The sequence below is a fragment of the Nannobrachium achirus genome (assembly GCF_963921795.1).
Source record: "Nannobrachium achirus genome assembly, chromosome: 19".
Taxonomy (NCBI): domain Eukaryota; kingdom Metazoa; phylum Chordata; class Actinopteri; order Myctophiformes; family Myctophidae; genus Nannobrachium; species Nannobrachium achirus.
The window spans coordinates 35,759,869-35,773,358 of NC_137826.1; the positions used below are offsets into that span (position 1 = coordinate 35,759,869).

At 43.4% G+C, this 13,490-nt stretch overlaps 1 protein-coding gene across 1 annotated transcript in view; it reads right to left on the reverse strand.

Moving 5' to 3' along the window:
* Positions 1-13,101, reverse strand: part of ddx46 (DEAD (Asp-Glu-Ala-Asp) box polypeptide 46) — a 28,136-nt gene extending 15,035 nt beyond the window's left edge. Inside the window, exons 1-9 of the mRNA XM_080749649.1 lie at positions 12,967-13,101; positions 11,204-11,392; positions 9,850-9,966; positions 8,182-8,266; positions 7,527-7,698; positions 6,622-6,917; positions 4,664-4,774; positions 3,997-4,162; positions 2,898-3,018 (exon numbers count right to left, since the gene is read on the reverse strand). Of these exons, the coding sequence (XP_080605775.1) occupies positions 2,898-3,018; positions 3,997-4,162; positions 4,664-4,774; positions 6,622-6,917; positions 7,527-7,698; positions 8,182-8,266; positions 9,850-9,966; positions 11,204-11,392; positions 12,967-12,983 (1,274 nt within the window). The 5' untranslated portion in view covers positions 12,984-13,101. The remainder of the gene's footprint in view (positions 1-2,897; positions 3,019-3,996; positions 4,163-4,663; positions 4,775-6,621; positions 6,918-7,526; positions 7,699-8,181; positions 8,267-9,849; positions 9,967-11,203; positions 11,393-12,966) is intronic.
* Positions 13,102-13,490: the final 389 nt, after the last annotated feature.

A 13,490-nucleotide genomic window follows, 5' to 3' on the forward strand; every position in this document is an offset into this window, starting at 1 on the left:
TTTCTATTCTGTTAATGACACAATATGTAATAAAAGTAAGTTGTAACATTTTCTCTCTTTTGAATAATTCTGTGGCAGTGCAATAATAATTCTAAGAGCACATTCAACACAAACAACTGTTTCCATAAAACAAACTAATGTACATGTGTCTGCTATCTGTCAGTCAGTCATTCATCAACATTAAAGATAGCTGAGTAAATCTCTTTCAATTGCTTCCCAATGGCATTCATGCCATGGCCCACATTTAACACAAAAACATAACCTTGTGAAAATAAATAGTTATATGGCCAATGAAAATAAAATAAAATAAAAGCAATCTACCTCAAAATAGATTAGCCAGCTTTCTGTTGTTTTTTTCCAAAAAATAAAATTGTGAAAATAAATAGTTATGGTTAAGGAAAATAAAATAAATGAAAACACAATCTACCTGAAAATAGATTACCAAGCCTTCTGTCTGTGTAGCTAACATTGATACAGTTGCTAAGTAGAGCTACAATTTGTAATTTATGACTGGGCCCACATTAAACAGCGTTCTCTCCATAAAAGCAAGGAAAACAGATAAAATAAATTAATGAAGTATAAAATAAAATCGACCTGAAAATGTATTCCCCAGTCTGAGTTTAGTGAGATGGGTGGCATTGCAGCCTGTCCATTGCAATGCTGCTGAACACTGGCTTGTGAGAGGTGAGGGCGATATGCATGCACTGGTTGAGGTGCACGTCTGTCAGCCTGTTGCGCTTCTTATCTTTAATCAGATTCATAGTTGAAAACCCCGACTCACAAACATAGGTTGATCCAAACATTGTCAAAAGGTAAATGGCAAGTTTGTTGCAGTTCTTGTACTGCTGTGCAGCGTGCGTCCAAAACGCGCACAGCTCTTTTTCCTTGAACGTGGCTTTCAGGAGGTCGTCTGTCTGTAGTCGCGTCATTTCCAGCTGGAATGCGCCCTCGTCTATGCCGGGCAGCAGAGCCTTAGCCTCGGCTGGACATGTACCGGTGGCAGCCACGTTGAACGGGTCGCGCAGAAATCGGAGCAATTCACTGGGGATTTTGAAATGCTCAAAACGGGTTTTAAAGTTATCTCTCAAACATTTCAGCAATTCTCTCATTGCTGACAGCGAGTCTGCGTTTGCAGGGACATCACGCAGAGTAGGGAAGTGTAACTTTCTCCCCTGCAGATCGGACAGGAACACATCTAGATCAGCTTGGAATGCATTCACTTTGTGGAGAAGCTCTCCTACACTCGCACCTCCACCCTGCAGCTGCAGATTAAGCTTGTTAAGGTGGCTTGTGATATCACACAGAAAAGCGAGATGGGATATGAACTCTGGATCTTGCATTAATGACAACAACTCCTGTGATTTGGCAGACTTCTGACCAGAGAGAAACTCATTGACTTCTTTACGCAGGGCAAAGAATCTCTCCAGCACACGCCCCCTGCTGAGCCATCTGACATCGTTGTGCTGGAGGAGATCATTGTAGTCTGCGTCTTGCTCTTTAAGCAACATTTTAAAAAGGCGGTGCTGCAAACTCGACGTTGAGCGGATATGGTTCACTGTTTTAATCACCACCTCCATGGTTTCTTTCATCTTGCCAGACAGCTTCGCACACAAAACAGTCTGATGGATGATGCAATGTAGTGAGTTGACAGTGGGATATTCTGCTCTTACACGCGATGCAAAGCCCTTCTCCTTTCCGATCATAGATGCCCCTCCGTCAGTAACGAGAAGGTTGATTTTGCCGAGGTCTAATGAATTTTCAATAAAAAAAATCTTCACAGATGCATAAATCACCTCTCCAGTCGTGTTAGTTTTCAGGGGCAGAAGGCACAGTAACTCCTCTTTGAACTCATGTCCATCAAAGTACCTTACAAACACAGATAGTTGAGCTGTATCCGTTTGATCCGTTGATTCATCCACTGCAATGGACATACACTCCAACTCCGCTGATTTCAGATGTGACAGTAAAGATGAAAAGCTGTTCTCATACAAAACTTCCACCCTTCGCATCGCTGTTGAGTCAGATAGCTGGACTGTTTTCACACGGTTGACGATCTCCTCCTTCTGTTTCTCCCCAGCATATAATTCCTCCACAATGCTTAACGTGCATTTTTTCACCAGTTCAGCATCCATAAATGGCTTGCATTGTTTAACCAGATCCCAAGTCACACGTAGTGAGGCCGCGGTGGCCTTTTGCGTTGCTGTTGTAGCTGTTGTTAATATAGTTGTGGAGGCGATGTATGACCTTTTCAATGTAGAAATCTTTTCTTGTCTGGCTGTGCAACCGAGGGGGAACTCGGCGTGGAAGTCGGCATGTTTACCTTCGTAGTGGCGCTTTACATTGGCGAGCTTAACAACTGCCACTGTCTTCTGGCAAATTAAACACAGTGGTACTGAATTCGCATGCGGTGGTAAAATAAAAGCAAAAGTATCCGTCCATTTGGGGTTAAATTGCCGGTTCTCTGCGTCAACCTTTCGACGTTTGCTGAGGCTCATTTTTGCTGCTGCTGTTTTGATATGAATGAGTTCAGTTCAGGCCGGTATAGGGGGCAGGAGGTGAGTCCGAGGTGACTTGATGTTCCGCACCAATGGTTCCGCTGCGTTAAATGAGTGGACACAGTTTTGCCTACCTGGATGATTATTCATGTAATAGTAATATAAAGAGAAGATATGATGATAAAGATACAAATAATATGTTTTAATGTTTTTATTATAATTTTTTTCGGTTTTTTTTTCGTTTTTTTTTTTTTTTAATAATAATTATTATTATTGATTAATTGATCGGCGGGCCAGTCAAAAATGCGTCGCGGGCCGGAAGTGGCCCGCGGGCCGGAGTTTGAGTATCACTGACCTAGTCTACCACTTTAAGAGAGGGGATTATCATCAGCTTTTACTCACCTTTTCAGAGCGCTGAGTATCTTCATGGATGTACCACACTGCACCCACGTCTTGATGGGTTTGGGGCAGCCTTTCCCTTTGACTACAATACCCTCCAGCTCCAGCCTGTATGTGTTCACGTCTGGAAACACACAAAGCAGCCAAATGGGCCGAAATGAGTCAAGGGGAAATTCTCATTTCACCGTTCCTGCTCCCACTGTCCCTCCTAGGCACTGGAATCAAGCAACAGCACCAGCAGTGTTGCAGTAATAACGCTCGGTATAGAGTCTATACTATAGACCAACTGCTTGTTAGTTTGTTTTTCTCTTCCTTTTTCACCAAGTTTAGTTCATTCTATCAATTACACACACTATGAAGCCATGAACTCAAGATCTTTTTGATGACCGCGAAGTCTATCTGGTAGACCGATGACTTGTTCATCAAATTATTGGCTCAGGAAAAACTCTCCATGAATTCAAGGCTTCATGGCATGTGTAATTGATAGAAAATAAGTAATTTTTGGGTGAACTACTCCTTTAAGTCAATTCAAAATGTTCCCCACACACATCTCTGTCACTCCTAACCCCCTACAGTTGGTCATTTGGGAGAGTGTAGAAGGGCATGTGTCTCCTCTGATATACATGAACTGGCCAGCCGCTTGGTTTCACCTTTAACTCTTTTACTGCCTATGACGAGCGCTCGTCACGTGCCGCTCACTGCCTTTTCTCTGCTTTGTACTGATTTTCACAAGACACTTTTCTTAGCTTTGGCATTAAAAGAGTTACAGTAAGTGAGGTTGGCACTGAGAGGTCATAACGCATGTGGACGAACAGGCTATCCTTCCCAGTTTCAGCACACAGCTGAACAGGCGCTCCTGACTAACCTGTAAGAGTTACTAGTGCAGTGACACAGTTCTCGTTGGAACGTCTGGCCAAGCCGGATGTCCCGGATGATTCAAACCCCTAGTTTCTGCAGTGGTGGGTTAAGATTAAGAAGAACCTTTCCCCTACGCTACGCGGATGCTCGAGCAAAAGTTACCACTCGTCACTGGGTCATAATTCATGGTGGTGTGGACGGAACATTTATCTATACGATTATCTTCAGTGTTTTGTTCACGTACCCTCAGGAGTCATCTTGGTCAGCTCTGGCACCTCCACGTAGAAGTTCTTACGGTAGGGCTCATACTGAATCTTCTGGTGGTCCACAGGCTCCAGGACCTTCCTCTGCTTGGTCTGGTAGCCTGTCAGAGCCGTCGCCAGGTCCACCTCTTCCTCCTCGGAGGAGTACTGAACCACACGTTGTACAAACACAACAGAGATTTTAGCCCAATGTCGCAAGGTAGAGACTTTTTATTTAAAACATTAAATAAATGTACTTTCTGCAGGTAAGAATTCTATGGCTATGACTCAAGATTAATACTTTTTAGGGCTACTGTTACTATTCTACTGAGGGTAATTGTGAGTACTGTATATGTGGTATATTTTGCAGGTTCCTTTTATAGTGTTTTCACAATAAAATGGTGGCAGCACAAGTTGCTCTATTGTTTGTTCAGGGTGGATGATTGATGGTGCCACAGGGCTGGGAGTAAAAGACATTCAGTACATGGAGTTCTTCTCAAGTATACTGACAACGACGTTAGGGAACATATTCCCAGGTGCTCTTTACATCTTAGCGACTATCCCTAAACTCTGGTAGGGAACAAGTTCCCCCGGTGCTTCTTCTAACATCTTAGTAAGTCTACAGGACCACTTCTTCCATTGCCACAGTGATGAATGCAAGGCTCTCACCTCCATCGCGTCCTGGTCATTTTCCATCAGCTCCCCTTTCTTCTTACCAAGAATACCCTTCTTGGTACTTTTAACGACTGTCACCATTTTGGCTACGGTCACCACTCCTTTCTGTTGCACATGGAGATATAAACAGTTGTAGACTTATCATTTGTCATCACAGAGGACTGATAACCAAACAAAACAGCAGAATGGAAGAGGAAGCCATGATGGCACAGAGTAAAAAACAAATTCTTTCAAAGAGATTTTGCCCTTACATAATCTATCTATAAATGCGAGAAGTCTCTGCGTGTCTGTCTGTCTGTCTGTGTGTCTGTAATCCGCGTATCTCGAGAACGGTTCGTCCCACCGGCTTCAGATTCGGCACGCGCGTTCCCCGCCGCGGCACGGAGTGCAGTGCCGGGTCTCGACCCGACCCGACGCGCGGTTTTCCCGAACCGGCGCGAAACGTTCGGAATCTCCTTATGCGGGGTTGATTGTTGACATCAGGCTGTTCCGGAGGAAATCGGCGAAAGCTCTGACTCATTGTGACATCACTTCATAAAAGGCTCTGACATCACGTACGCCACATGAGTCAACAAAAAATCTCTGTGAGTGTGTATGTATGTATGTAATCCGCGTATCTCGAGAACCGTTCGTCCCACGGGCACGCGCGTTCTCCATATATGGGCATAAAATGAATGCCCCCATATATGGGCATAAAATGGATTGCAGACAGACAGATACAGATATCTCCATATATGGACATAAATGGACAGAGGCAAACAGATGGTCAAAGATCTCCATATATGGGCATAAAATGGACGCAGACAGACAGATAGATATCTCCATATATGGGCATAAATGGACACAGGCAAACAGATGTTCAAAACGGGTCCTATGACAACAGGTATAATGAGGTTTGCATTAAAGGGGGTACCGGCACTGTGTCTGCAACACAGTTGGAGGCACAGACAGATACTCCATATATGGGCATAAAATGGACGCAGATAGACAGATATCTCCATATATGGGCATAAAATGGACCCAGAACTATAACTGCAGTGATCTCCATATATGGACATAAAATGGACGCCGACAGACAGACAGACAGATACAGATATCTCCATATATGGGCATAAATGGACACAGGCAGACAGATGGTCAAAACGGGTCCTATGAAAACAGGTATAATGGGGTTTGCATTAAAGGGCGGGGCATTCATTCCCTATTTACATTGTTCCGAGTTGGCCAGGTCGCCGACTAGACGCTGGAAGGGCGGCCCAGCTTCTAGTACTAAATAAATGGCTAGCCCAAGACTTGTTTGTGATGAAGCTTGACATAAAAAAACAACAACTCTGCAACAAGCGATGTCAGACAGGCAACTGGACTACTACATAAACAAAAAAACTGCTACAGCGTATCATCACGGTCGAGCAGAAACCTATATTTCATTAAATAAGACCTTTATATTAACTCACCCACTGCCATATGACGAGTTTGACGAGTTTTAGAGGCTATCCAATCCACTATATGATGAGTTTTAATTCATTGGATGAACTCTAAAACAAACAATCCAACTTTGATCGCCACTCTGCGGTTCCGATTTCACCTTATAAAAAGCACTTCCGGTCTGGGACCGGAAACTGATCAATTACCATATCCGGGAGGGCAGTTGTTGAGCGTTCCTCAACGACTGCAGACGGGTTACATTTGTTTACAGAGAAAACATAGACGCTCGTAGCTCCAAGACGGCTCAATGGATTTCGCTCCGTTTCTTTGCTTCTTTTTTGTAACGGCGAATGCCATGCACACGCTTGATACAAGATCCGTGGACCAGCATGCACGATCTACACGCACGCGCTGCATAAAAGGTACGAAAACTATGGCATTGAAGCGGAAAAGACGATTTTTGATCGGCGCAGCCAATGAGTTAAGATGGTGTGACTTCAGACGTTGCGTTGAGCAGCAGGACCCACCTTGTCTCCCTTCTGGGGGCCCATGTTGAACTTCTTCACCTCCTCCTTCACCCCCTCCATGTAGGCGTCCAGGGGGTCCACATCGTCGTCCTCCTCCTCCACCTGCACCACCATGGGGGTCTCCTTCTCCTCCTCCTCCTCACCTGGCTTCTTTTTCTTCTTCTTCTTCACCACCTCCTCCATCGCCTCCTCCTCCTCTTCCAACTCCTTCTCCTTCTTGATCTCCATCGGCCTGAGCTCCGGCTCGTCCTCATCGTCGTCTCCCTCCATGAGGGCGGGCCCTTCCTCGTCGTCGTCTGAAAGACGGAGAGGGTGGAGTGGTGAGGCAAATCCGCATTTACTCTGTGTGGTACACTACAGTGAACTACACCAGTGGTGTAGTTCAGTAGTTCACTGACCTTTTCAGGCCGCGACCCTCAAAATAATTATATTTTAATACCTCAACTCCTACGAGCACTAGGAGTTGAGGCATTACATTTGGTAGCTATAACACGGTTCTATTGTGAAGATAGCACAATATTTGACAATTTGGCCAATGTTTAATTTGTCATTTTAGAGGTATTAAAAAGTCGTTAAAGTGTCCCTTTGGAAATGTGCAGATACCCCCTATATACACTTAAACTTTATGTTGGTTTGTTTACTGTTGAGTGAGAAAACAATGTTGCACATTACGGCAATCATCTGGGGACCCCCCAAAATAATTTGGGGACCCCCCTGGGGGTCCCAACCCACAGGTTGAGAACAACTACAGTGAACTACACTACACAGAAGACAGAACTAACCTACAAGCTAACACGTTTGTGTAGCTGAGGGAACACCACTGTCCACACTTTGGGCAGTCGTTCTGTGATTTAAAAAGGTAACAACACCCCGCTGGGGAAATTCACAATGTCTTTCCATCTCACCATCATCGTCCTCCAGACTCCATTTCTTGCCCTGCTTCATCTCCTCCAGCTCCCTCTTGATCTCTCCAATGTTAACGATGGCCTTCTGCCTCTGCTCTTCTCTCCACTTCTCCACACGCTCCTTCCTCTTCCTCATCTCCTCTTCCAGCTTGTTCTGGTCAAAGTCTGCTTGCTGCTCGCACATGCACACGCACACATACACATATGCATGTCATATTCTATTACAGGGAATACCAAAGTATTGCGGTAGAATACATAAACATTTTGCACGTTCCGAAAAAGTGCATCAAACTAAAATTAACACATGATGAAGACAGTGTGCAGGACTCCACTCTGTATTTGTCACATCACAAGAAACAAGATATAAAAGAGTAGGTGAATTTCTTTTTTTCTAACAACCAATTGCCATTAAATAAAAAATAATAGTAGTGGTAGTATTATAGAGAAACAAATCAAGTCAAAACAAAACAAGTCTATATTATTAGTCATATACCTTCACCAGGCATACAAATACTAATGTTGCAGTGGCACCGTGTGCTTGTGAACAAACACATCATCCAAACAACAAGAAGTGATTCCTCCAAGGAATGTAACAAAGATTGAAAACACAGAGAGTTAACGTTACTCCAATAATGTTTTTAGTTAGGAAACGTACATCTTCTAGCATCTGCTTCTCTTCCTCTTCTTTTGTCTTCTTTTTCTCTGCTGTGGGATCGGTCTCTCTCTCCTTGCTCTTAGACCTGTTAAGTGTGAGAAACAGCTGTAAAATCACCAAAGCTCTTTTTTATACCAGATCATAATGACCTAAATATATCTGTGTGGTTATTTTATGTCAAAGTTATGTTATCGTTGCGCTTTAATGTATTTTAAACTACAGATTCAAATGTAGATTTTGTCAACATTGACTCAATTATTTAGGTACGTGTGGTAACTTATAGCAATAAAAAACCCTAGCATTCCTATTCTGGGGTGAAAATTCAACAAAAATGGCAGACCTGCAAGCTCACAACGTGTTGCACCTGTGATGCATTGAGAGCTTGTAGATCGGCTATTTTCTGCCAAGTGATTTGGTGTAGATACCCTGGGCTAGAGCCCTGGGCTAAGTACAGTATATAGGGTTTAAGAGGTTAATAACTTTGAACAAAATGTAAAGAACCACAAAGGCAAAGAAATTAAGCCATTAACTGGTAAATGGTCTAGTCCATAAAGTGAACATGAAAGGTTGTTCTTACTATAGCATTATTTGGTACACGACAAGTAAGTAACAAAGTTATTTTACCTGCTACTTTGTAACCTCAACTGCTGTGCCACCTCTGGGCGACTGATTTTCCCTTGTGGGATAATAAAGGTATCTACATCTATTCGTTGTGGCAGGTGCTAATTGAAACCTCCATAAGCTACAGATAAATAACCAAAAACGTGCATATAAACACAATGACACTGAAACACTCTTCTGTACTCTGACAGAGCTGTATTGATGTAGAAAGGTCAGTCTTCTGTTATCAGAGGCATCTTAACTCATTAACTGCCAAAAACGTGAATCCCTTAAAAATCCCGTTGTACCACCCTGCCACGCCCGTGAATCCCGTAAATAAATAAAAAATATATATTTTTTTTTTTTAAATTTTTTTGGACCCCAAAAACGTTAGTAGGCATGATAGCGATCGCGAAATTGCTTGTTTAACCCCCATACAACCCCCATACAACTCAGGTAGCAGACCTCCAAGCTCACAACAGTGTAAAACATAATGGCTGCTATCTCATGAATGCCTGAACGGATTTCCATTCGGATTTTTTTGTTTGAAAGCTGTGAGCAATGTGGACACACGTGGTGCATTATCTAGGCATGGGTGTGCATGATCCGTGCACTATGAATTACATGGAAGTCTATGGAGACGAATGGCAGTTAAAGAGTACGAAGGTATTGTTAAATGGCAGCATATGAGTTAATAGAATTATTGACTGCTTTAACTGTTGAAAAATAGCAGATATACAAGCTCACAGCGCGGCACTGAGTGCCGCGCTGCGAGCTTGTAGATCTGCTATTTTGGAAAAGTCGTGAAAATGTGTGCAAATCTTTGAATATATGTATTTTTAGAGCGAACGTTGGTAACTCAAATTTTGCTTCTGGGTGGTCCTTGGAACTAAATATTTTGAGATGGGGGTCCGTGGCCAAATACATATCATTTTGGGGGTCCTTCACATGAGAACCACTGACATAGTAGGCTCTCAAGAACAGACTAACTGAGCTCCATTTAAGTGAAAAGGACCTTTTCTTTGACGATGGCTAGCCAGATTGCTGACATAGAAACAGAATTCTCACTTTTCATCAGGTCGCCTGCCTTTGCTGGGGCTGCCGGACCGTGACCTACGACCTCTGCTTCTGGACCGCCTCCGCTCTCGACTCCTGGACCTCCTCCTCTCCCTGCTCCTGGAGCGCCTGGAGGAGAACCACACACATCATCATCATTATTATTATTACTGTGACCGTAGGTCGCAGATTAGTATTTTGAACGGTCACAGCTTGTCTGTATGTATCTCTGTCTATAACGCCTAACACTGTGCTTCTATGGGTTTGTCACTCTCACATCATAATCTGACATCACTGTGATGTCAGGGGAACCACTCTAAAGGCTTTATCATAGTCCCGAGGTGAAGAGCTATCACCTCAACTTTTAGGTGAGGCCATCATAGTCACGGACTCACGGTGAAGTCCTATCACCACGCCTCTGTGCCTCTGAAACCAGGGTGCACACTGATTCAGAGGCACACTGATTGGTCTAGATCGACCAATCAGTGAACGGGGTGATGGGGAGATGTCTGAAGGTAAAAACAGAGGAGAGATGTCGGGGTTCGTGGTGATAGCCCTTCACCGTGGCGAATGACGCAATGTTTTCTGTTTTCTGACTTTAAAAGACTACACCGCGGTGATGGCTTATCACCCCAGACTGTACTATGATAGGGCCTTAACAGAATGGGTTTGCCTGTCTGACATCACGCTCTGGCTTCACTGTGATGTCACATTAACGGAATCCCTTTTATGCCTTGATGTCATCAATATTAAGCCCATATCTAACAGGACTTCATATGGGAATGCCCATACAGTATATGGAGGCCATATCGGCCACATACCACACTAACAGAATCCATATATGGCCAAGACAAATGGCCAAGACCGCCATATCTGTGTGGCTGGTTCTACAGATAGGGATCTCCATGTATGGGTATAAAAGGGATTGTATGTATGATGTCATAGACATCATAGGACTTTCACATAGCGAATAACTGAGTAAGCATGTTTGGGTTCTAACAGCATGTATGGGTACCAGGGGTCTCCATATATGGGTAACTGGTCCGATATACATCACTGGCCAGAGATGACCAAGAATTGGCGCGACCTGGCCACTTTCGGTTTCTTTTACTATATATTTTCGGTTAATAGCCCAGCCCTACCAACAAACACACACCACACCAGCCTGTCAACAGACATGGACACATCTAGGAACCACACACACACACACACACACACACACACACACACACACACACACACACACACACACACACACACACACACACACACACACACACACACACACACACACACACACACACACACACACACACACACACACACACACACACACACACACACACACACACACACACACACACACCTGGTGGGACGTTTCCTGTCTCTGGAGCGGGACCTCCGGCGGTCGCGGCTGCGGGACCTCTCCTTCCTGGTTCGGTCCCTGTCCCGGTTGGCAGCCCGGTCGTCTTTCTTGGACCGCTTGCCGTCCGGGGATCGGCTCTTGGACCTGCTACCAGAACGACCCCTGGATGAGGAGCGCTTTCTGTAATGTCTGGAGAGAGAGTGATTGTTGATGGATTGAATACTTTATTATCAGTATGTGTAACAGGTTTGCTATGGTAGAATACTGTGTATATGTAGCCATAAATCATAACTCTCGTAGAGTGCTTTTGTTTTGGGACATTTTCTCTCCAACAGTTATGATTTATGGCTAGTGTATATGGGGACAATATACAATATTGTCATGGTTAATGCAATCTGGCTAGCCATCGTCAAGGAAAAGTTTGGTCGTTCTTTTCACTTTTGCAGCAATGCGGAAGTCTGTAATTGAGAGACTATGGTTAATGTAACTCCAGTAATACGGTTATGGTTTAATTGTGTGCTACACAACTACAGAGGCACAGTTATACAAGAATGCCAAAAGGATAACACAAAAAGCCCAGATTTACAGATGGCTTGCTTGTTTACGTTGTGGTCCTATGTATTCAACGAACGTTAAAATGGACCCTTACAGCATTGGTTCTCAAAGTGCGGTCTGGGGATCCCCAGGGGTCCTTGAGGGAGTTCCCCAGCTATATGACAGTTAGGAACCAAATGGACCATTTTAGGTATGTAACTCAGAAAGTGTGAATAGAACCAAATCAATGTGTACACTCTCAGAGTTAAATTAAGATTGATTTTACAATAGAAATTGGATTCTCAGAGATAGAAATGTCATTAAATCGGTGTCCGCAGCCTACTGCATGTCAAACTGGGGGTCCTTGGATTTAAAATGGTTGAGAAGAATCATTGCTAGAGCCGTAAAAATCTTTTCTTATGGGGGTCCCTGGCATATCCTTTCAAATGGGAGTCCACAGGCTAATAATAAGTGTTAATGTGGGGGTCCTTGACATGAAAAAGTTTGAGAACCAGTTATGTGTGAGTTATGGGGGGGTCCCTGTCTGACTAAACTACTGATATAATAATAATCTATTACCCCCAATCCAACCCTTGGCGCTGAGTGTCAAGCAGGGAGGGACTGAGTACCATTGTTTATAGTCAGCGGTATGACTCGGCCGGGAATCGAACCCCCGACCTCCCAGTCTCACTTAGGGCGGACACTCTAACCACAAGGCCACTGAGCCGGTGCTCCTTCAGGGCAGCAGGATGCAAAAAGATCACACAAGGGAATGTCGAGTACAAAGCCATGGTACAAAGCCTACCCCAAAGGAGGCGGAGCTGAATCATTTGAATTACATTCAGATTTAGATTCAGATGCAAAGAACAAAGTATAAAAGAGCAAAATCTAACTGTAGTAAAGGCAATGAATAAGGTATACAGGAGCAAAAAGAAAACTAGAAAAGAAATGCCTAATAAAATAGACATTTGATTGAATACAATTTAAAATAGTAAAGAGTAATAAGAGGATATAATTTCGGAGAAAATAAGAATAAATCGGTTAATGAAGTCAAATGAAAAGTTTAACTGAAATACCATACAGTGATGTGAATTTGTGAAACGTGTTGTTAGCCTGCTACCGTGGTTAGCTACTATAACAAATGAATAGACAGCTAGGCGGCTCTCTGAATGAGTTGAACGCATATTGAAACATGTCAAATTATTTAAAAACATAGTTTTATTAAATACCTTGACTCTCTCCCCATGTTTATATCAGTTCCACAGTGCTAGTGACAACAACACGACACTGAACCATTAAAAACTAAACTCTCACGAATGTTGTTTTCATGAGACTGCTGCTGCGCACCCGCAACGTCATCCAAACACGACACAGGTCAAAGCTTTGAAATAATGGTGATGGTGATATATGTGTGCCTCTAGTGGCGGGGTGGCGTCAACACACTTATACATCAACCTGCCTTGCATGTGTATAATCCGCTTACTGTTACCCTATTTATCATAACTACATGCTGTTACCACCAACTTAAGGTTATGTTTACTGTCTGTGAGAGTGGTGGAAAGAATTACTCAAACCCATTACATATTACTCAACTAACTACCAGAGAAATGTCAAAAATGTACTGGAGTACCTGAGTGTTTAAATCAAGTAGGGTACTTGCTTTTAAGTACCGCATTAAAATGTACAGATTACCTTTTTTATTTATTTATTGAAATGTTTTTAGACAGTAAGTCATAAGCAGTATACAAAAAGA